Genomic DNA, 23,277 nt, shown 5'->3' with positions numbered 1-23,277 from the left:
ATCATGCACTTGCAGCCTAATTTTTTATTTTTGCAATCAGTCCTCCAATGGGAGTGTTCCTAAAAATTGTTTGGATTGTCTAAGCTTATTTAAAACCTAAATTATCTAAAGTGTAATATAGTACAGTGATATTTATCTTACTATTAGGCCTTACATGAAGTTTTCACATTCTGCTTTCCATATGTATATTTCAGGATGTACATCACACTTGGAGGCAATATAAGCTATGTCTGTGATAAAAGAAAATATGCAGGACACATTAAAATACACTAGTCATTTTGAAACAATATTTTGTATCTTTTTTTAAAAAAAAAATCTTTAATTCTCCTAAAGTTTTACATACAAAGAATAAATGAAATACGATCTTATTACTTTAAAATTTAATACCAGAAAATGGTGCAAGATAAAATCTATTGTGTGGTTGACTTGTTTTTAAACAGGAACCTGAGAAAGGGCAGGAAATATAACATTTTAACTAGAGAATAAAATCCCTTAATAATTTAAGTAGCTGAACAGATTTTTAATGTTCTACCACAAAACAGCAAGGCAACAGATATGGCCTTATATTCAATGAATTATCGTGAACACCCACTGCAAACCTGAATATTTTCTGCAAAAATAAAACATCAGATTATGCACAAGAATAAAAAGCATCAGAAATAGATGCACCTGATTTTTTTCTTTTTTTTTTTTTTAAACCACAAACACCAGAATTTAGCATTTATGTCACAGTCCTTGAACAGTTGCTCTGAGATGACTACATTAAGCACACTATTGCACTAAGTAGACACCCCACAACAGGCTTGCACTGCAACAGTAACATGGTTTTCATACAGGCACAGACTTTGTCTTATTCATGTTCAAAAACAACATGAAATACACAACTCATTACAATATTAGAATTCATCCAACATTTCCTTGTTAGCAAAAAGTTCTTGCCACTTTGGTAACTAAAGTCACTGAATGTTTTTAAAAATTGCAGGTACCTCAAGGAAAACAGGAGTTCCTTTTTCAGCAAGGCAGCATTATATCAGAATATTTTATACCAACTAAGGCATAAAGAACTTTGCATCAGGTATACAATACTCAATCTTTGAATAAAGTTTCGTATTCTGTGTGGCGAAAGTGCATAGGGATTCCACTGGAGTAGAAAGAATCCTCTCACAGTATTAAGGCCTTTCAATTTTAAGTGAACTGTGTTAGGCAAAAGTCAACACAGTGAAAATAGATATAGATAGATATAAGCTTTCTATCTTTGTACTGGACATGACTGAAGTTTTCTCAGCATGTCTTTTCTTCTCCTAGCTGTCGTTCATCTTCTTCGTCAGCTTCCTCAATAACCTGAATTTCATCTGCTTGAGGTAAAGATGAGTTCTCAGTCAGCAGTTTAGCTCCTTCAGCTTTATTTTTTTCTTCTTCTTCAATTGCTTTCTTCCATATTTTGTGATTTTCACTTAGATGGTGTATTAGCTGGCAAAATATTCGTCGTCTACCTTTTCTTCTTTGAGCTTCTGAAAAATTAAAAGCATTAATTGATTTTTTTGGATTCAAAGTAATTACATTTTATACATACATATAAAATGCCATGTTGAAAAACAGATGTAAATTTGAGAAAAACACAGATTCTTATTCAGAATATTTGAACAGTGACACGGAAAAGTATAGTGATGACTTTTTTTTTTTTATTTGCAAGTCTCCTGATATTAACAAAAAATTATTATGAGTAAAAATTAAGGTGCATAATCACAAAATCTACAATATTTGAACTCCACAATTTCAACTATCATTGTTATTCCTGAATGTATTAAATAAAAAAATGTGTGTGCAAACTCAAATACAGAAACTTACTTAAAATAAGATCGTCTTCTATTTCCTCATCATCACTCTCTGACTGTGCTCTATCATCATCTTCATTACTTTCTGCATCCTCCTCTTCATCAACCCATTGCCCTGGAAGCAACCCAGCTGCGTTATAGGAATTACAAAGGGGTCCAACTATGTGAGTGATGAAAGATTCTTGCAGTTTTGCAAGCTGTGGAGAAGAGCGATCCATGAAGGGACTTATAGGCAATCCAAGACTTGCCTCCTCATCACCCTGAAAAAGAAAGGACCAAAAATACAGAACTTCTCAAAAAATTAAATTCCATTTTTAAAGATCAACTTTAAGGAACGAAATAGATATTAAATGAATTGTGTCTATTTGTCAAAGGCAATAATAATATAGACTAAATGAGTGAAAATGTAAACAGGAAAATAATGATGAAAAATAAAGACATTTTCAGATTTGCACAGATCATAATCCTCCCTACAGCTTTGCTGTGATACCCTTTGTATGGATGAAGATCTAGTTCTACTGGGACTGCTATTCCTCTGCCTTTATAGGATAGCTTCAGGGTAGGCAGAAATTTGACTTCAGCTGCTAAGCTGATGAACAGAGAAAATGGGAAAGTAATCAAATAGAGTAAGGCGTTCTGGTGAATGGCTTCCTCCAAAAGCATGGGGTAGATTGAAAGGAACCACAACATCCAATATAAATTACATATATCTATATATAAATATTATATATGTATGTATTTATTTTTATAAATGAGAAAAAAAAAATCTGAGCAGTTGCTCTGATTTATAACAACTTGTCTTAGCATTTCTGTGGGACATGATTGTTTGAATTTTTTTTTCCTAAAGGAATAACTTAGAACACTAGGTGTAAGCACTTGAGGTACTAAGTGAAAACTTAAGTCTCCTAAGTGTTTTTGTAGTTTACTTGTATTATTCTAGTCTGAAAGATATTTTAATCCCTGGTTGTTGCCTTATAAATACTGAATCCCCTAGGAAATTGGCTACAGAAAAATAACTGTAGAAATGTTGTAAGATATATTTGGAGGGTCTTACAGAAGTTCTAGATGTAAAAATAGACACCCAATTTTCAGACTTTAAGTTATTTACAATAGGATTATTCATTAAAGTTCCACTGTAAACATTTATTTACATTTTAATAATGCCAATCACTAATGCATATATTTAATATTTGGTTTTGAAAGTTTTAATGTCTTCTGCCTCGGCACTATGGATTCATTGAATATACATTTCCAGTCTTGTGGATTCCATAATATTCTTTGACATGGAATCATTCCTGTTAACTTCCCAAAGTGGAAGAAGTTATTTTAGCTTATCAGTATCAACCTAAAAGGAAGAGGTGGGGAATGAACAAAACTAATATCTGAAAAATGGACAACATTAGTGGGGAATTTTTTTTCAAGCTTCTAAGAAAATAGGAAGTAAAAGATTATGTTAGCATATAAAGTATAAAAATTACTTGAGAGTATTCAGAAAGAGAAGGTGGAAATACTTTACCTGAAGATTTAAGGCAAGGAATAATATTTAGCTATATATTTTTAACGTAAAGAATTGTATGTCTGTCCCCCCCCCCCCAAAAAAAAAAAAAAAAACACACAAAAACAAAAACAAAAAACAACAAACAAACAAACAAAAAACTTTCAATACCTACCTGTTCATAAAATTCATTAACAATGCCTTCTGTCCATTTCAGATGCAGCTCTCTAACTTTTGCTGGGCCATTAATATCTGCCAGTTTTATGCATATTTGACAGACAAGCAAGCGATCATTTTCATTGCTCCATTCTATACCATGACTGTTGATATCATTGACCTGTGTTGAGTACATACGTTTTTAAAAATTAAGTTAAAACTATTCATGAATATTATATTTTCAGGCACTACACAACAGACAGACACTTGATTAAGGTTTTTCTTTTTTGTTGTTGTTTTTGTTTTGTCAATTTGCTTTGTTTTGTCATTTTTATTCAAAGTCACTTTCTATCTTTGAGAAGACTCAACCATGAGATATGATTGAGGTCTCCCATGAGTCCTGTGTGTCGCATCTGCTAAGCCTACTATGCGATACACAAACTGACATATAACTGTTCTACACATATTTGATTTTTTTGAGTCACTTAAATATAAATAATTTAAAACTTCAAATGCAAGTTATTAATGCTATCAAATAGCAATGCAAACATTGCTATTCATGCATATCATGACCATCGTGAAATTTGTGACAACATTAAAATGTAACTAACCTTGGCATTAAATTCTGCAAGGAAATCAAAATGCTTCTTGAGATCTGTAGCAAGAATTGCTTCAATCACTAAGAAACGAAAACGCTTAAATTCTACATGATCAAGATTTGATAAGAAGTTGTATTCTGGTCGTGATAAGAAAAGATTCCAGGCAGAAGCAGCATGGTGATTTTCTAAGACTGATCTGTCATTGTAGAGAACAGCCTACATAAGAAGAAAATTATAAATGATAGGTTTAATATTTAGAATTATAATTAAATATTCTGAAGCTTAATGGACTAACAGCTTTTTTGTTGTTGTTCTTAATGAAAATATTAAATGATGTTTTCACCTTCTAGCTTTGAGGGTTAAAAGTGAAATAAAAGTGGCAGATAAGAGGAAATAAAGTAGAAAAAAAATTTCTTTCTTCAAAAGTCCTTAAAGGTCTCCTAGATCTCCGTTTATCCTTTTAGGCATACATGCACACATACACACACCCCACACTTAAAATGGAGACTTCGTATGTTTGGCAATATGTATGGGGCACACACACTAATACAAAAACAGAACAAAACAAAACCCACAGATCTAATTATATGCTGTTAATTCCTCTCAGTTCCAGTACAGTGTTTTGTTTTTAAGAATCATTTATTAAATTAAAAAATGAAAAAAACTCTAAAGTGAATTAAGAACTGTGGCTAATGCAAAATGCTGCAGAGATTCACTATTTCAATATATTACATTTAATGCTGATGAATACATTTTAACTGTAAATGAATTACAAATATTAAACAGTAGTAGATTTTACTCACAAATCCTGTGTTTATACAAAATATCTTAGAATATAACCAATTGAATATAAATTGAGTAGGACCTGAAAAGACTTTCATGGAAAACTGCAAAAAAAAATCTTCAATTTTTGACAAGATGAAGAGATTATTGATAAAATGAATGTGTTCATTTTTGAAAAGTGGAGATGAATGTCTGTGTCATTTGTTTTGATTCTTCCTTACATATTGTTTTCAGTATAAATGCATAACTATTTTTTTTTTAATCTGAAATCCTTGAAAGCTGACTGTGAAGTTCATTTTTAAAGCCTCCATCTCCTGACAAGTTGTATTAGTTTCTGATTTACTGCTGTTATTGTTATTATTATTTCAATTTCTCCTCTCAAGTTTATTAAGAGATAGAAATCACTATGATACATATTCTTTTTCCCCGACGGTATTGCACACATTAAGTAAAAACATTTCACTGTGAACTTCAGTTATCTTTTATTCAGTGGAATATCCTTCCCCACCACACCCTCCCCTCTCCACTTTTTTTTTTTTTATTTAAAAATTGCTCTCCCTTAAAACTTTGCTCTCCCTTGCATCTATTATAATTGTCTTTTCAACCCTGAAGAGAATCTCTACTTTCCTACTGTCTGTTCTAACAACAAACTTGAATATGAGAGACAAAAGCAAGGATGTTTTGCATATTTCTTCTTAGTTTACTCATCCACCCTTACAGATAACAATTATTTACCATAATGGACTAATTCAGAGGTCAGGAAATGCAGTTAATTGAACCGCTAAAACTTGTTTGTTTTTTTTTTTTTATAGTAATTGCAGAAATTACTATGATTACAGAAGACTCCCAAAATGTGATATATCCATGAGTTTCGCTGCTTAGACAGTTGTAGAACCAGCTTTCTGAAATAATCTATTACTATAACCTGCGTTTATTTATTTTTTTGCTTACAGATTTGTAAACTGAAAAATATTTTTATATATTTACACAACCGATACACACGAAACACATCGGAATCTATCAGGAAAAAATGTTACACGAGTAAAAATAAATTAATTTCCCTGTGCCTTATATTGGGCAAATGATCCCTAAACAGGCAATAGTAGTGATATAGAAGAAAGGCGATTTTACTATTTTGATTTCAGATAGAGAATTTTCTGGTTAAAGAATCTCTTACCTGTGGTGCATTGGTAGCTACTAGAAAAGCATTTGTACGACCAGGATGATCATAATCATGCATGGCAGCTGCTACATATAAAGCCATCAATTCCAAGGCAGGAATGTTTGATGCCAGGCACCCATAGCTATCATCAGCAACAGAACAGGTTTTTGAAGAAATATAGTTGACTTGAACAGGGGCAACACCACTAGCTTCATCTACAAAAATTGAAAATAGAAAAATAAAATATTTAGAATGTGATTCATTTATATTTTTAATACATTTTAAATGACTCAGTGTTACTTTAAAATACTAACATAATCTTAATAAGGTTATCCTTACAATTGTGGAGATGAATAATTATCAAAGAAGGAATTCTTATATCTTAAAGAAGGAACAAAAAGGAAAAGAAAAAAGTCATATTACTGCTTTTCCCAGCAATTTTGAATTACAGTTAAAAAGGCCAGTAAGCAGAAAATTCACGACTACATTGGTTGTCCAAAATAGTAGATACAATCGTACAAATATATAGAAAATTTTAAAGATGTTAAATAGGATGGCAGGACATTCTGGAGTATTTAAGAAGTGTCCCAGAATGGAAAAGCCATATGTTCCTGTTCTAAAACCAATTCTTTAGTACTGCATACAGATATCAATATACCTTAGGGATCTTTTTTTCAGACATGATCTCCCACAACAGTCCTGAAAGATAACTATCATTCACACAAATAAAAAAGACTTTTGGAAGAGCTGTTACTACTCATATGTGGGAAAAAAAAAATTAGTCTAATATATTCCAAGTGCTAAACAAGTACTGACTGTAGCAGTATGCAGAGGTTTCATTCAGCATAAAAAGCTTAAGTGAAACGGTATTCTTGGCTAACAAGTCAGCTCATCTAATAACTGTTCTAAAATCAACTGCATGATACTTCTGAATTGTTTATACTAATATTTGAATGGTATATACTAATATTGTCAGATATCTACTGCCTTATATTAAAATATAAGCAATAATATTTGAGTTACAAGAATTTATTTTTTTTCCCCTGAGAATCACAGAATGGCCTGGATTGGAATGGACCTTAAAGATCATCTTGTCTCAACCTCCCTACTCTGGCAAGGTTGCCAACCACTACAGCATGCTGCCTAGAGCTGCAGTTTTGTTTAATTTATTGTAGTTTCATTAAAATATTATTACAGCAAATGAATAGAAGTAAACTATGTGGATACATACCCATATCACTCTCCATTATATGCTCATTATGAATTTGCTGAAATCCAGGAATGGGCCGTGTTGTCAGATACCATACTGCATGAAGAACATCCGTGGCATGTATACGATTGTGATCTGAAAATTATAAAAACAAACAAACAAACAAACAAACAAAAACACAAATAAGCAAGTGAGCTACTTTACACCCTTTACTCAGGCTTTGGTGTGCAAGTTAATTTTAAAAATCCACATAAAAAAAAAAAAATACATATATATATATATCTTGAAAATAAAGAAAAATAAAATAGAAACAAAACTATTTGTAATATTTTTCAAATTTCACACAGACATGATACGTTATATTTGACTTTTAATTCTCATGAAGCTTTATTCAATGACATTTTCTTATTCTTTCCTTTTCCCTACCTGTGTTGTAAACTTACTGTAACCAGTGTTTCCAGACAAAAAAAAACCACTAACACTTATGTATATTCATACATCGCATAAGATACACTGTGTATCTTATATAAAAAAAAAAAAAAAAAAAAATGTAGTAATACACAAAACATCAAAACAATTATTTACGTTTAACTTACATTAATAACTTGGAGAAACGAGCAGAAAAATGAAATTAAGGACAGATAGAAAGAATGGAACTAACTCAGTTGAGTGGACTTGTTGACACTGTACTTCTTGTGACATTATTCATATAAAAACCAAACCTCTACTTTCTTTTATTAAAACATGAAATTAACTGTTTTTGAGTGTTGTATTTCTGCAGAAATACCAGGGGCAAATCAGTACAGAAAAATCAGTAAAAGGACTGATCAGCTAGTTCCAAATTGGTTAAAACCCCAAGGTAGAATTGAGCTTTGCTATTTAATATCTAAAGAACTATTTTTGTTATGTAATCCATTTGTTTTCCATTAAAATTATATTTCTAATGGGATCTCATAGAATGTTAGTGGTATGCCACAAAAAGAATTAGAGATCTACAGTGGATCACAGACTGACTATAAAACTAAACACACTATTAAAAGATGTGTTATGTGAAAACCTGAAATTATTTGTTCTGCCACTCTTGGATTTTGTAAAGCCAGAGAAGATGTGGAATACAGCAGGAATAGGGATCAAGGATTTACAAAGTAAAATTAGAACCAATTTTGGTTCTAATAAGGGACTTTAAAGTAACCCAGCAGGCCTTCAAAGTACAAGAAAATGCATTGAATGTGATTAAACAACAGTTCCATCTATCTATCACAAAGGAACCACAAAAAAATATCTAATGGACCAAATATAAGGAAAATTTCAATTAAATTTAAAGAAAAAACAAAAACAACAACAAAAAAGCAACAATTGAACTGGTAGTAGACACTATATCACAGTGTTTTTAAGAAATAATTGAGGTAAAAATCGTTCATTCTCTACGCATACTTCATCTGACCTGAGAGTCAGGAAAGGATTAAGTGACCTTTTAAATCAGTGATGGTGAGCTACTAGCATTGATAGATACCATTCTGACACCTAGGGACATCTGGGTTGGCACAAACACTTGTGACATGATTTTATTTTATTTTTAAATTTGGCAACACTAAACAGAGAGATGAATGATTGCTGTCCAAGTTCTTTATTTTCTCATAGCTCTACTACAGGACTAATCCAATTTTCTACTAAATCAACAGATGTTCTATTGATTTAAGTATGTTGGATTCGGTTACTCATTCAAATAATTTAAGATTATATCCAGCCTATACATTAACAATTTCCATTTTGTTTTTTTTTTTGTTTTTTTTTTTTTTGTGCAGTAAATTAAATAAGTTCTAAATTCTGAGAAATATAATAATTAAAACATACCTATTCCTCAATATTAAATATTAATACAGAACTCAAAGAGATACACTAACATATAAGAAAAAACACACGCAATTATATATTACTCACAGGGAATATCTCTGTAGCCATTTTCCAGCGCACAGAAGTAATTCATGAATTCTTGAATTGGGATTTTGAAAATCTCAAACAAACCAGTGTCTTGAAACAAAGTATAAGTTACCTAAACATATATTAAAATGAATATTAGTCTGAAAGATTCCTAAGCATATTCTGTTTTTGCAACTTAAAAAATGTTCTTGTTTTTAAAATTTTGCTTGCCGATAGAGCTGGAAATTACTGATATGCCATTAAAATTTACCTGAAAGCTAATGTCATACAGTTGCATGTTTAATCATTTTAACACCAAAAATATGCACTTTTATATTCCTCTCAAATACAGGATAATAAAACTTTTTTTCTCTACTGATAAATTATATTTCCAACTGATTATTTTAATAACATTCTCTAAAATTATCCATGATACGTTCCATTAGTAACCTAAAAAAGAAGAAATCTATATTCTTACTTATTACTCTAAAATTCAGATTACCTAACTATCGTAGCAGATCCATTAATAGGGAGGACAGGGGAAAAGGTAGAGAGTCACCCCACACCTGTATTTATTTTTAGAGAACTTAAATTCTATTCTTTCTAACCCCTGTGAAATATCTCGGGTATTTTTAAAACAGTATGTCTGATAAACCAAAAAATATCTCAAAATATTTTTAACATGTACATGACACGTACAGACATAAATACTGTGCAAATACATTAAGCTGTACAAGTAGAACAGAGTGACTATAAAGACCGAAAACCAGTTAAGGCCACAAAAAAAAAGCTTTGTGAAAAGCTTTTTAAAACAAGACACTACACCTCTTTTGCCACCTCCTTCCCAGACACTTGAGAGAACGTGAAAATCTCTGAAGTGTGGGAGGTGTTCAAAGAAACATGAGAGCAAAATGAAGGGACATCCCTCCTTCCAGCTGTCCCAACCAGCCCCCTTACACATACTCAATCTGAGAACCTTCCAACTGATAATGGTAAAATGCAGTTTTTATTTGGCTTTTAACCAAAGTTAATTGGATGTTTACAGAACAACTAACAAAAGGAGTGGGGGAAGAGGAGGAGGAAGAAGACAGGTGATACACATGTATACAGAACTATTCCAGAACATGTGATAGAGTTAAGTAGAAACCTGCACACTTAAGTACTTACACGTTTGAATACCAGACTGCACACAAATGAAACGCAAGCTAATACAGATCCCAAAGTACCAGTATACAACTGTAAAAATACCACTCAAAAATGGATTGTGGCGTTCTCGACTGCACATTAACAGCAGTCAATAACTGAGGTGACAAAAAACCTGTCAACATTTGCTTAAAAAAAAAAAAAAAAAAAAAAAAAAAAAGAAAACCAACTGAAGACTTAAAACAATAGCCAGAATATTTGTGGATAATAAAAGAAAAGACAGTGCCTAATGACAAAAATGAAGTTTTCCTCATTGCTTTTTCCATGCCTTCAGTATAGATGCAGATCTATTTTTCCACCTGCACATGAATCCTTTAAATCATTTTCCTTCCTTCCAGCTACTTGTTCATAACACTACCCTTGAACCAAAAGAAACATACATTCTACCTGAACGTAAAAAAATAAAAATACTAGCAAGAAAAAAAAAAACTTTTCATCTTTGTATTAGAACCAAATCCACCTCATACTATAGCCCCATGATTTCTAAATCCAGAATAAAGAAAGAAACAGAAGTTTACAGATGACATTAATGAATAGGAGAGGCTGGGAAAGACCAAACAGGATCATTATTTTGCACCTGCCATTAGATTGGCTTCAGCACAACATAAAACTGCACAAAAGAGCTTAGTAGTAAGTCAGAAAGAGATAAAAGGGATACTACATGCAGAAAGCAGCATGGAAAAAAAATCCCATTGTTTGTAGGATCAAGAGGCAAAAGACTGCCTAAAAGATCACTTCTCTTCCCCCACAGGTGTAGCTCTGGCAGAATTATTTTACTGAAATAAAGAAAAAAGAAATGGTTGACAAACAAGGTAGCAATTCTGAAAGCAGGAGACATTTTTTAATTTTTTTTAAGTAGGAAATGGCACATTACTACAAAACCCATTCCAGTAAGCATGAATCTAACCTATTTTACATTGAAAATAAAATTCAGAAGAATTGGAGCAAGTTGTAAATAAATAAATCACTTATGGTTTACTATGAGATGGAGTACGTGAAAAATGGTATTTCCACTTTTCAAGTTAGTGTTCAAATTTATGTTGACTGCAAAACTTTACAATAGTTTAAATAAAATATAAAAGCTTGACAGTTTTATACGCCCTCCCTCTCCCTCATATAATAAAATACAACAAACCTGGCTAAGGATCCTTCCAGACTGGTCTCCCATTTCTTGTACAAGGTCAAAAATTTGGAAGTTCCAATTGTTCATTTTCTCCATTAGTGAGTCATGTTCTATTAACATTGTTTCTAATGCAGGATTCTGCTCTACCTGTATGAAAGTAAGACACTTAATCATCTCTAAAATAAGAATGAAAACTAATTTGTCAGCTATATTGACAAGAAAACATCAAAATGATAAAACCTTATTGAACTTATTGAATGGTGCCGTAACTGTGGCTATGAGAAAAAATTGTAAATCAACAGCACAAATAGCACAGTTAATTGCTTGGCTTTTCATATTTGGGGGAAGCTTTCTGAGATGGTACCATTATTATTATTATTAAAGCAAGTTGAGTTAATAAAACAAAGCAAAAACATGCATAAGCTAACATTTACTGAGCTTTGACAATTCCTTATCTGAACCAGATTTGAAAAATTGATGTATAGACCCAAAATGGTAGAAAGGTGTATTCAACAACTTGTCTTCTTGCACTACCAATATGCGGCATTGTGTGAACAGTGTCTTTATAGTTTCACTGAAATTGATGTATCGCTCATAAACTTCAAAGAGAAAATACAAGTCAATTAGTATTTGAACATACTACCTACATTAAATCCACACAAATTAATTTTGGTCAACAGTAATTAGTGCAAGTCATCATCTTGTTATTTGCTACTGAAATTCTTGTGAGGCAGAAATACCCTATTATTAACTGTAAATTTGAATTCCAGTGATGCACCATTTCCCTTCAGTCACTACAGATATTAGCAATAATAAAACCTCTTTACTACACGTTACAAATGATATTTTATTGATAGAAGTTACTGCAAGTTCTTTTGCAATTTTGTGCTTACAAGTGGACTATTTTGTGTTTGAATGATTGTTTCCTTTTCATCTTTTGTCTTCTCTGTATAGTAGAAAGATTCTTTTGGAACACTAGTGCTTCCAGCTTCACCTTAAAGAAAATAAATAGATAAATACTATATCAATCATTTATTTGTAAAATATTAATGACTAATAATTCTTTTACTTTTATGGATTTCTTCACAGAAAGATAAATAATGGCTTGTTTCTAAACCACTTATTTAAGAATTTAACAACAAAGTGTCAAGGGATAAAATCTATTAGACAAAATGTATTTGAAGATTTAGAAAAAGTAGAAGCATGACTTTTTACTTGTACAAATTGGTGCAGTGCTTAGTTTAGTTGAGATAGTACAGAAATTTTTGACATACTGAGTAGGGGTCTATAAAGCTATGACTGGAAGCCTATTATATAATGCTTATTCTGAAGCAGTTTAATATTGTAGATTATCCCAATTATCCCAAGTGGCAAGTTGAAATAAAATATGCATATAAATTATTTAAAGTATAGTGAAATTTCATGTAGAAATATAAAAATATTAATTTAACTGGCTTTTAAGAAAACACAAATATTTGTCTATTTTGAAATCCCACCTGATTTTTTGTCTTTATATTCTGCAAATTCTTGTTCTGGTGTTGGAACAGCCTTGAGTATGTGACATCCACAGCTTACAGAATACATGAAAAATATTTAAAACATTCAGTAATTTTCTTCTTTTGCTATTGCTGTGTTGTATTGAAAAAAATCTGCAAATTACTTTTCTTAAAAAGATATTCTTTTCAAGGTTCCTCCACCAAGTGACCTTAGTATTTTCTTCTAAATTAAGTACATACAGATTTGGCCTGTACTTAGAAAATAATCAGCCATCACCTCCCCTGGACTCTCTTCCATGAATTAACAACATAGAGATAATTCTTTAGGAAGTGTTCAGACATAAAGAATTAAATTCCCAGGTCGGAAGTCATCCTTCTCTAAAATATGTAAATTATTATTGCTCTACAATAACTACTGCATTTCCTACCAAGGATGAAGTGTTTCAATTCATTAGTACACAACTCAATGATACAGCATCATTTAGTTCCCTGGATAATATACATACAAATTATTATGAGATGATGTTCTTTTATTTTTTCCTCAATATTAACAAATAATAGGCCCTGTTATTGTTTTCAATGAAAATAGTATGTTCAATACACATGAAGTTACTAAAAATGTAACAGATTACAGTACCTGCTACACACATGACCTATAGGTGTTTTAACTTGCTGCTGAAAATCTGAAGAATTAAATGTGTACGCTGGAGGCTTATAAATATTAATGCTTGGTTTTGTAAGAAAATCAGCAGTATCAGGAAATTCTACAGGTGACCAGCTGCTGAGGGTCCCACTGGAGACAGATCCATGATTAGGTGAACCCACAGGACTCAGGCCAGAAGAAGCACCTTCCAAAACAAATATAACATTGGGTTCAGACTATAATAATAGTCTTATTCTTTAGAAAGACTGAAAATAAACAACAGTAATTTTTATGAATTGTAAAGAATGTGGAAGTTTTCAAAATACGGTGTACAGTTCACATTGTTAATAACATATAGATCAGCAAGATTTATTCCTGATTTTGAGATCTACAAATATACAACAGTCTAGGCAATATATCTGAAGGAGCAGACTATGTAATGCATAACATCTAGCTTTTGAAGGTTTTGTTTTGTTTTTAGCTTTGGAAAACTTTAATTGGTTGCTGAAATTTTCTCTATTCCTTTCTGATTCAGGATCACATTTTTTCCAGAACAAATGACCAAAAAAACCTCAGTATCGATAAATGACCTAGTGCAAACTCTTTTACCTCATTGTTTTGTAATGAAGGAAAAATAGACTTAATGACATTTTTAAAAACAAAAGAAAAAAAAAAAAGTAATCATATTTTTGAAGCAAGGGATTAAAGCTGGCAGATACTGGCCATTTTGACAGTGATATGTCATTTTGTTAGTGGTATGGTAATCTGTCCAAATCTGACTATTAAGTCGTTAAAAACAAATTAACAAAAACAACTGAAGTTCATTGTAATTAGATATTTACAAACAAAACAAAACAAAAAAGCACCTTAATCTTCCATGAAATTCACCATTCCTGTTCAAACACTAAGCTAGGTTTTACTTCAGGTAATCTAGGAAAGAAAACTGGTAAAACTGCACTTTGACTACTATGTGCCTGACATGAATTTACAACAACTTTTGGTGTTAAGCCAAATATCAGTTCTTTCCTATGCAAAAATACAAAAAATATAGGTCTATGAGTGCAAAAGGTAAGTTATAACCATTGTAAACATACTTTCATCAAAAACAATAAAGTGCTCTTTGTCAATGGCTCAAAGAGCAAAATCATGAAGTATTCTTTGGATATTCCATTAACGAATTTGTTATTGTCCTGCAAGCTATGAAGCAAAAACTCCATCATATTTTTTGTGATTGGTAGTGCATGACAACAGATTACTAAGAGAACATACAGTAGGCATTAACTGCCCTTAAAAAAGGAATCCATACATTATACGCTTCAAACAGTATCACAGGCTGCACTGAATTGACTCACATACCTCAAGAGAAGTAAGTAATTGCATTTTGTTGTATGTAAAATATATATATTTTTTGAAGCCTACAGTGCATAAATAACATTGTTCCATTACAAAATGCAGCACTACTAAAAAAAAAAAAAAAAGAAAAAGGTCCTTATTAAGGTCTATGAACTTAGCAATTTTCAACAATTACCAACCATGCTGAATATAACAACTTGCAGATACATTGCATTAGGTGACTAGTGAGCTTTTTACAAAGTTATGTTAACTGTAATTTTGAATTTCTTAGCAGATTAAAAACGTCTAGATACTAAGTGTGTGTGTGTGTGTATATAATGTATATAGAACATGTTGGTATTATACAGGTACTACATTTGCATTAAATAAATAAATATAAACAATTGTAACACACGATGTACTGCCTTGACATCCTGCCACTAGGCTATACAAATCACACAATCTTACTTGTTCGTCTGGAACTTAAATGATGAGCCAATGTTATTGAAGATGACCTTTGTTTTGGTATTGTCAGCAGGGTTGCACCAAACGATCCATTTGAATGAGTTCCTTGGCTGAAAAACAAAAACAAAAAAATTTATTCTACCCTACCTTTGTATTCCATCAATAAATTTTATTTTATCAAATAAAATGCTTGTAAAACAGCTAGACTAAGTTCCACTACCATTCAAGAAAAAGAGAGTACTAGACAGAAATAAAAGGCAAGATCAGCTAGACAATATGTTGATTATATAGAATAATAATCATCATCATCATCATCTAGTTACTAGATAAAAGCCACAGCAAATATTATGTGGTCCTAAAATAATACATATAACCAGAATACTTGTCATAGAATTTATTGTCTAAAATTTACTTTTCTTGAATATTGTCTAGAAGGGGTCCAATATTCTTCTGAACAATCACATTCATCAGCTAGACCTTTCCACAGAACACCGTTCAATTCTTTCATGACCATTCACTTTTTAAGAAATGCTATGAAAAGACAGATTTTCAAGATTATGAAGTAACTGGAATTTGCTGAATTATTCTGTCTTGAATGACTGCTTAATATACCCCTGCTAAATATTACACAATAACACATATTTTTATTCTTTTGGGATAATATTAGATACTCTAGTGTATGTTTTAACAAAGCAGGCTTTTTTCTAATAGCTCTGAAAGCATTTAAAATATTGTTCAGAGAAGATGAGGATGTCCCTCCCCTGGAAGTGTTCAAGGCCAGGTGGAAAGGTGCTTTGGGCAACCTGGTCTGGTGGGAGGTGTCCCTGCCCATGGCAGGGGGTTGGAACTGGATGGCCTTTAAGGTCCTTTCCAACCCAAAATATTCTCTGATTAGGTACATTGCAAATATCATGACAGCCTTATGAAGCTACAGCCTGCTTTTCAAAACAGCTCCACATTTTTAATTAATCATAAATTATCTTAAAAATAAAGTTGTTTTTGACTGTCATATTTTACTTCAGTAGATACATTGTCAAACTCGACTGTTAAATTATGCCATCTGCTGTCGTAAGCATGAAATTGCACTCCAAAATTCCCGTTATACATTTGTTAGATAATAAAAACATGATATGCAATTAAAAGCAACTGTATACATGTAATCTAAAATAAGAATACTTCTAAAACTAGTTATTTCATTTCAGTGTGGGAAAACAATATCTACTCAAACAGCTTTAGTCTCTCTTTTTTTTTTTTTTAATCAGATTTCAAACAAAAGTCAAACATTAAAAAAAATACCAGATTTTTTAAGTATATAGCAAAAAATGAGTTAAAAAATAAGGACAGATTTATTATCTTGAAGTCTGATGCTGACTTGTTAGACAAATTTTTTTAAAATGTTCAGGTCGACAATTAGGGCAGAGTGAATTTTTTGCTGACTGAATGCTGTTCAGCTTTCATGATTTACATGCATCTAAAGCATATAAAAATGTTGCATTAGTATTTAGTATATGAAAACTATATATTAATCAAGGCCCATTCACCTCAAACTAGTGTTTGAATGACAAACCAAATCAAGAGCCTGCATGCAAAGCTCTGTGTACTGTCACGTGCCACTGTTTAATGTCATGTCTTTCTCATCTCAGTTAGAATTCAGGCGAAAGTAGTCACTGTATGTAAAAATCTTTTGATTGTTGATAAGCTTTCCTCATAGTAAACAGCTTCCTGGTTCACTCTCCCTTTCTGCTATTAGCCTGCGCATCTTTGCTTCTTTTCTAACAGTCCTAACAGGAACCCTTGTAGGGGTGACTCACCTCCCCAAGGCTGGAAAAGATATGCCTGTTCTTTTGCCAAGTTATTTTGCTGACAATTTAAGGGGCTAACTTAAAGAGCCAGAGCCAATGGGACAAAGAGACGGGGTCATGATCTAGGAACACAGGACTGCCTCTCTATTTCCAGTCTATTTAACTGAGTAGATTTTTTCAAACACTGATAACCAAATTATCAAGAAATTATAAACTTCATCTACTGCCATAGTGAGCATACAGCAGTGAGCATTTGTGACGTGCTTTCATATTGCACCTGATTTGATTAAAAAAAATAATGGAATTATTGCCCATGGATGAGCAGTAGAAAAGGTACAGTAATTAGTTAAACTTCCATTAATGTTAAATTCATCCAGACTAAATATATATATATACACATATATATCAAATGTATTAAAAACATAAATAATATAAATATATCTTGCTGTCAACCTGACAGTGACAGGAATGGGAAGTTATCTGTGACAATTTTCAAGTATTATTCAAATATATCTTCAAGCATAATTTATACATAAACCAAAGTTTTAGTTCATAAAAACATGAAGCACGTATTTTTTTTCAAGGAAGAAGTAAAAGCTACTGACAATTGCCAAATTGTTTAAACGGCTCACTGTAAAGTGAAATATTATCTTGATTAATAAATCACTGCACATGTGTATAGAAATGTTCATCCACTACCAGTAATCATCAAATATACCTCACATTCTTTCTAAAAAACATCTATTTACTTACCTTACAGTCTCTCTATAAACCATTAATCTTAAAAGGTAGAGATATGCAAAAAGCATTTTTTTTAATTAATTTAAGCTGCATCACAATTTCAAATTTCTGTTGCACTTTTCTCACAAGATATCAAGCAAAACCACACATTTAAATTATGCAAGACATTTCACTCTGATATGTAATATTAAACAAAAAAAAAGTATATTAATTTTATTCCTAATTCAAAACAAGAAGTTAATTTTAGAAATAAAAGCTTATTTTTTTGTGTGTCATACTGACTGACAAGAAGAGAAAGGCATACTTTCTTAGTATGCTTTAATGCTTGCTTGATAACTGTATGAATAATAAATGTTGCAAGACACACAGCAGTGGCTACCAAATACAAGAAGGTTATATAATCCTTTTAATTAGAAAAAACAATTTTTGGATATGTGGAAGTTGGAAAGTGATACCTATTTTAAATAAAAAGGAAGATAAAGTCGGTAATGATTTAGAGTTTACACAATTGCAAAAGAAATTTTTATTGGACTTAGGTTTCATTTCCTACTAAAACTGATATGCCATCCCACTCAGTACAACAGAACACACCATTCAACCTCAGAATGACCCGATTTCTAGTTGGGACCAGAGTTACAAAAGCATAGTAAAGTATAGTATATTACTAACTTGAAATGTTTTCCAATTTATGCTATCAGAATTTGGAGACTTAATTCAACTACAAGAATAAATACTAAATTTATATTTAAATAGTACAATCTATATTAAATACTTTCCTGACAAGTGCCTGCATTACAGGTAATTAATATTTTTGAAGAGCAACATTTATTATTCTACCCTTAAAACCTGGTTATGTGCTTACCTTGATGTGTTGTATTCCTGATGAGATCTCTTGCTGTTACTCCGTTCCCATCTAGATTGCGATTCTATAGGTGGAATGCCAGAAACTCCTGAAGCTCGTCTCAGCTGTGGTGTTGGTAGGCTATTCCTGCTATTTAATCCCTATTGAATAATTTATTATGGTTAAAATTTATGTAATTGAAATTAAACAAAAAAAAACTTTATTTATACTTTCTGAAGATAGGATGTGACACTTTATTGTTAATCATTCATACTGAAACAGGAGGCAAGGTATCTCAAATTCACTCTTACTGATTAAGAAAATCAAAAAATCAAAATCAAAAAATTAAAAATGTTTTGCTCATTGCAAATAATTTTGTTTTCTTTTCCCAAATTAAAATATGTAAAGGTACTTGTACTTTTAAAAGCACTCAAATAGTAATTATTGGACCATGTGGATTTCAAAATGGAGGTCATCTAGAGATGGTCAATTGATATAGGATTATAGATCACCTTTCTACCCATTACAGTTTCAGGCTACACAATACAGTCTCCAGCATCCAGGACAGCCTGAAATGGCAATAGCTCAGATACTAAAAATTGGTAATGCTTGTATTGTGGGCCACATGGAAAGGACAATGCATGTGCAGTGGAACATATTGAAGGGGCAATGCACAATACACAAGGTCAGCTGTAGTCCATCAGGGCTCCCTCTGTTTGCATACTGACATCACAGCACCAAGGAGGCTTCCCAGGCACCTCTCCATTCCCAGCCTCGAAGCTCTGTTAGTTTAGACATGCTGCAGCTCAAACACGTGGAATCACCATTGTACTTGAACACAAAGCCCTCTGCTGCAGGAGGACAGCACTCCAATGGTCCCGATATGGAAATAACTCAGGACTTCCTAGCTCTGCCTTACACAACTACACTCAAAAATGTATAGCCATGTTTAAATAGTAACTAAGAGAAGCTAAGTAACAGAAATAAGATCATTGAACCGAAACCGCAAAGCTAGCTCTGGCATATCTGCCTCCACTGCACAGAAAACCTATCCGTTGCATTCTAATCAAATTTAAGCAATCTGACTGCATTCAGTCCACAATCCACATGTGAACTTGCCCCTAAACTTGGGCATGCAATGAGGGGTGAGGAGATGGGGATGTTCCACATAATTCAGATACATGGAACTAGACCTCACAAAGGAAAGAAAAAAAAAAAAAAAGCCAGGAAAAAGTATGTAAAGCAAAAAATACAAAGGGATACTTGCAATATTGAGTAAGGTCTTCAGGGTCATGTATGAGGACAGGTGACCCTTGGATACTAGCACTTCAGAAGGTTTGTAGAAATACTGACTTTGCAATTTAAGCTTCATCAGTTGGTCAAAGATCATACTTAACTCACTACTATATACTTCAAAAAAATGAAACTGTTGACACACGCAACTAGTCTCTCACCCTGAAAAATCAGACTGCTTTGAGTCTTTGATATGAGATGCACCTTGACCCTGTTTGTTTTGCTGCAAAAAGCAGCAGGCACAGCCAGAAAGGTGGAACCGGACAAAGAACCACCATATCCCACAGAAACCTGCAGTAGTCCTTAACCAGCCAGCTCTACTGCAAGGAGAACCAGAGGAGCAATTCTGCTAACCTACCTAAACCAGTTACAGCAAAATCTTCAGACAGGGAGCAACAGGAGTCAACTAAGCCATGCACTCTTGAAGAGCGATTTGCTAGGCAGAAATAGTTTAAGCAAACAAAAGCAAAATGTGTATCTGAAATTGTCTAACAAAGATAGAATGGACTAATGTCTTAAGACAGTCTCCAGGAAAGTAGAGGAAACAGTTGTAATTGTAAAGCGTTTGCTCAAAAATTCGTCCACCCCGGGCATTTAGCCCAGGGAAAGCAGACAAATTGTTTGAGCCCAGCCTTTGGTTATAACGCAACATTGAGCACTACGTGCTCTCAGGTTTAGACTTCTATGTCAGTGGACCGTATCAATCCAGCTTGTGTGCTCTCTTGCAACACAAGGAGCACAGCTGAAAACCCCCAACAGCAGAAAAGTCCACTCCCTGAAACAAGCACGTGTGTTAGCACAATATTGAAATAAGTCCCCAATACCTGGAATCTGGCTCATGAAGCAGTTTATCTGACCCTGAAATACTAAGCCAACCAGCTGAGCAGTTTGGGGCAAGCTGCCCACTGCTTGGAAAGAGAAGCACCTGCAGTGCAGCAGCCTCTGCAATAACCAGCTTCAAGTTGTCAGCATCATGCGACTGTAGAGTTATTACCTCTGGTGCACCACAGCTGAGTTTGTATGAAAAACATGGTTTTTCCACCATGTTCCTTAACGTGTCATACAATAAACGGATTTACACACTCGCCCCACAATGTAATGTGCTCTGTAGGAAGAAGTGAATGTTTTACGTAGCTGATTTGCTTCTTTTTGATGATGAATTTGATGTTTACAAAAAATGAATTTATTTTGAAAAAAATAAAATAAAATAATTGGTTAGTCAACATATCTAACAAATAATTGTTAGAGCAAGAAGGCAAGAGAATTAAGAACAGCCCTGTTTATCCCATATAAGATGAAAATATTATGAATATATTGTGTTCTAACAATATTTGCTTTTTCTTTTCTCTTTTTTTTTTTCCTTTTTTTTTTTTTTTTTTAACCCTGTGTTTATTTTGAGAAAATGTGTTCAGAATGCAGACAGGTGCTTTTTACTTGTCTACCCATCAATAATTTGAATTTTCATCTTGGTACATATCTGCATTTCAGAAAAAGAATTTTCACATCTTCTTTCTTTAGACTTTAAGCATAGTGCAGGTACTCAGCAATGAAGCTGCTATACATACAGAAGCATTCTTTCCAGATTATTTTTATTTTTTTTTAAATGGCAACACATATATATAGTGACAATTAAAGTCATTTGACCTTGAACAGCTTTCGGTCTCCTTTTTCAGCAGGATCTTCTACTTCAGGACATGGGAAGAAACCAGGAAATGGTGTGAATGGATTGGCCTTTGGTCTGCATGTGGCTGAGAATGCACCAATCAAACTATTAATGCTTCGAAGGGAAGAAATCACATGCGGTGGAAGGGATGGGTCAGTCAGGAGGTCTGCTAGCATGCTCCGAGCCTCATTTAGTCCTGATAGATCAACTCCATTTCCACTGCCAACATTCTAAAACAGATGGAATTTTTGCAAACCATTAACATGGCAAGTAGTTTCACTTCATTTTAAGTTTTAAATAAGCATCTTATCCAATTACAAGTTAAAAAATAAAGAAAGAATTTTTATTTTACAGAAAAAATATAGACAAATCTCAAAATTTTTTTGCAAATATTTCTCATGCAGTAAGATAAATATTTCAGAATTCAAATCTAGCTACCAGATTTTCTCTTTTTAAAATGAAGATCCTGTGTCAATTTTTCTTCCCTCATTTTTTTTATTACTTTTTCTTATAATTAAATTTAATATGGAATACTAAATTTGGAATACTAAGTATTCCAATACCAACAGTAAATTTGGTTGGCAAAATGTTAAGAGACCTTCACAGAGGTACCACTTCCACAACCTCACTATTGTTATTATTTCTAAATCTAATGAAACAAATCCTAAAAAAATTATCAAAAACTATCATTAGTTTTTATTTGGCACAGCTCCCTGAAGATGAGCAGTAATAGCTAATTAGATGCCAGTACTGACACAAGAAGGAGAAGGAGAAACAAGCCATCAGGAAAAAAAGTGAGATCCTTGTGGGCCTGAGTTTGATGACATAGTTGGAAAATTGCTCCCTAACCTTATGCTAATGTCTGTTTAAACAAAACAAAAACAACAAAAATGCCCCCCACACTCCCATATTAACTGGGTTTGATATTGGTCTCACCAAAATCAGATCCTTGTCAGCTTGGTCAGACTGCTAAATAGTTAGTCACTGCTACATAGATATGTAGAGCTAGAAAGTACTAGGGCCACTTCGGTAACAAAAACATCCATAGATAAGTCTAACAGTTTACAGAGAAGTCTGTATTTAGACAAATTCATAATAGAATAATTAAATTCATAACACACTGACCTGGTAATAGGGCTTGTACCATTGCTTCAAATCCCAATCCCAAAGTATCATCTGTAAAAAAATAAAAGGGTAACAAGAGTAACAGGTGATATGTTAATACTGTTAAAGAGGTGATATGTTAATACAGAATAAATCTTGATTATATGAGGTAACATAAAATGTTTCTTTCTTCATGCTTTTTCATATGAAAATGAGGTCATTTTCTCATTTTTACCACAGCAAAAGTCCTAAAGAGACATTTGAAGAAATTGTGTGTAACAGAGATGTCTTGATGATGACATAAATATATAGACTTATTTCAATATTTCTGGATTGTTGACAGAACATCTGAGACACACGCTAAATTGTGATAGAGCTTCCCTGTTTCTATTCACCTAGACTGATATAAGC

At 32.6% G+C, this 23,277-nt stretch overlaps 1 protein-coding gene across 2 annotated transcripts in view; it reads right to left on the bottom strand.

Annotated features, from left to right (window-relative positions):
• Positions 1 to 23,277, bottom strand: part of PDE3B (phosphodiesterase 3B) — an 89,886-nt gene that overhangs the window by 1,860 nt on the left and 64,749 nt on the right. The window contains exons 2-17 of one of the 2 annotated variants that reach the window (XR_014618487.1): positions 22,888 to 22,938; positions 21,744 to 21,992; positions 18,828 to 18,967; positions 15,426 to 15,532; positions 13,620 to 13,830; positions 12,983 to 13,056; positions 12,380 to 12,480; positions 11,499 to 11,633; positions 9,182 to 9,293; positions 7,262 to 7,375; positions 6,046 to 6,245; positions 4,098 to 4,301; positions 3,506 to 3,667; positions 1,849 to 2,095; positions 987 to 1,511; positions 155 to 230 (exon numbers count right to left, since the gene is read on the bottom strand). Coding sequence is in view for 1 of the 2 variants with exons in the window: in XM_084287831.1 (XP_084143957.1) it covers positions 1,282 to 1,511; positions 1,849 to 2,095; positions 3,506 to 3,667; positions 4,098 to 4,301; positions 6,046 to 6,245; positions 7,262 to 7,375; positions 9,182 to 9,293; positions 11,499 to 11,633; positions 12,380 to 12,480; positions 12,983 to 13,056; positions 13,620 to 13,830; positions 15,426 to 15,532; positions 18,828 to 18,967; positions 21,744 to 21,992; positions 22,888 to 22,938 (2,337 nt within the window). In the remaining variant the exon portion in view is untranslated. Of the gene's footprint in view, positions 1 to 154; positions 231 to 304; positions 1,512 to 1,848; positions 2,096 to 3,505; positions 3,668 to 4,097; positions 4,302 to 6,045; positions 6,246 to 7,261; positions 7,376 to 9,181; positions 9,294 to 11,498; positions 11,634 to 12,379; positions 12,481 to 12,982; positions 13,057 to 13,619; positions 13,831 to 15,425; positions 15,533 to 18,827; positions 18,968 to 21,743; positions 21,993 to 22,887; positions 22,939 to 23,277 lie in introns of those variants that run through there. The other variant, XM_084287831.1, reaches the window with a different exon arrangement.

The sequence above is a fragment of the Netta rufina genome (genome assembly GCF_964035555.1).
Source record: "Netta rufina genome assembly, chromosome: 5".
In the NCBI taxonomy this organism is placed as follows: domain Eukaryota; kingdom Metazoa; phylum Chordata; class Aves; order Anseriformes; family Anatidae; genus Netta; species Netta rufina.
This window is presented reverse-complemented; position numbering and strand designations above follow the sequence as displayed.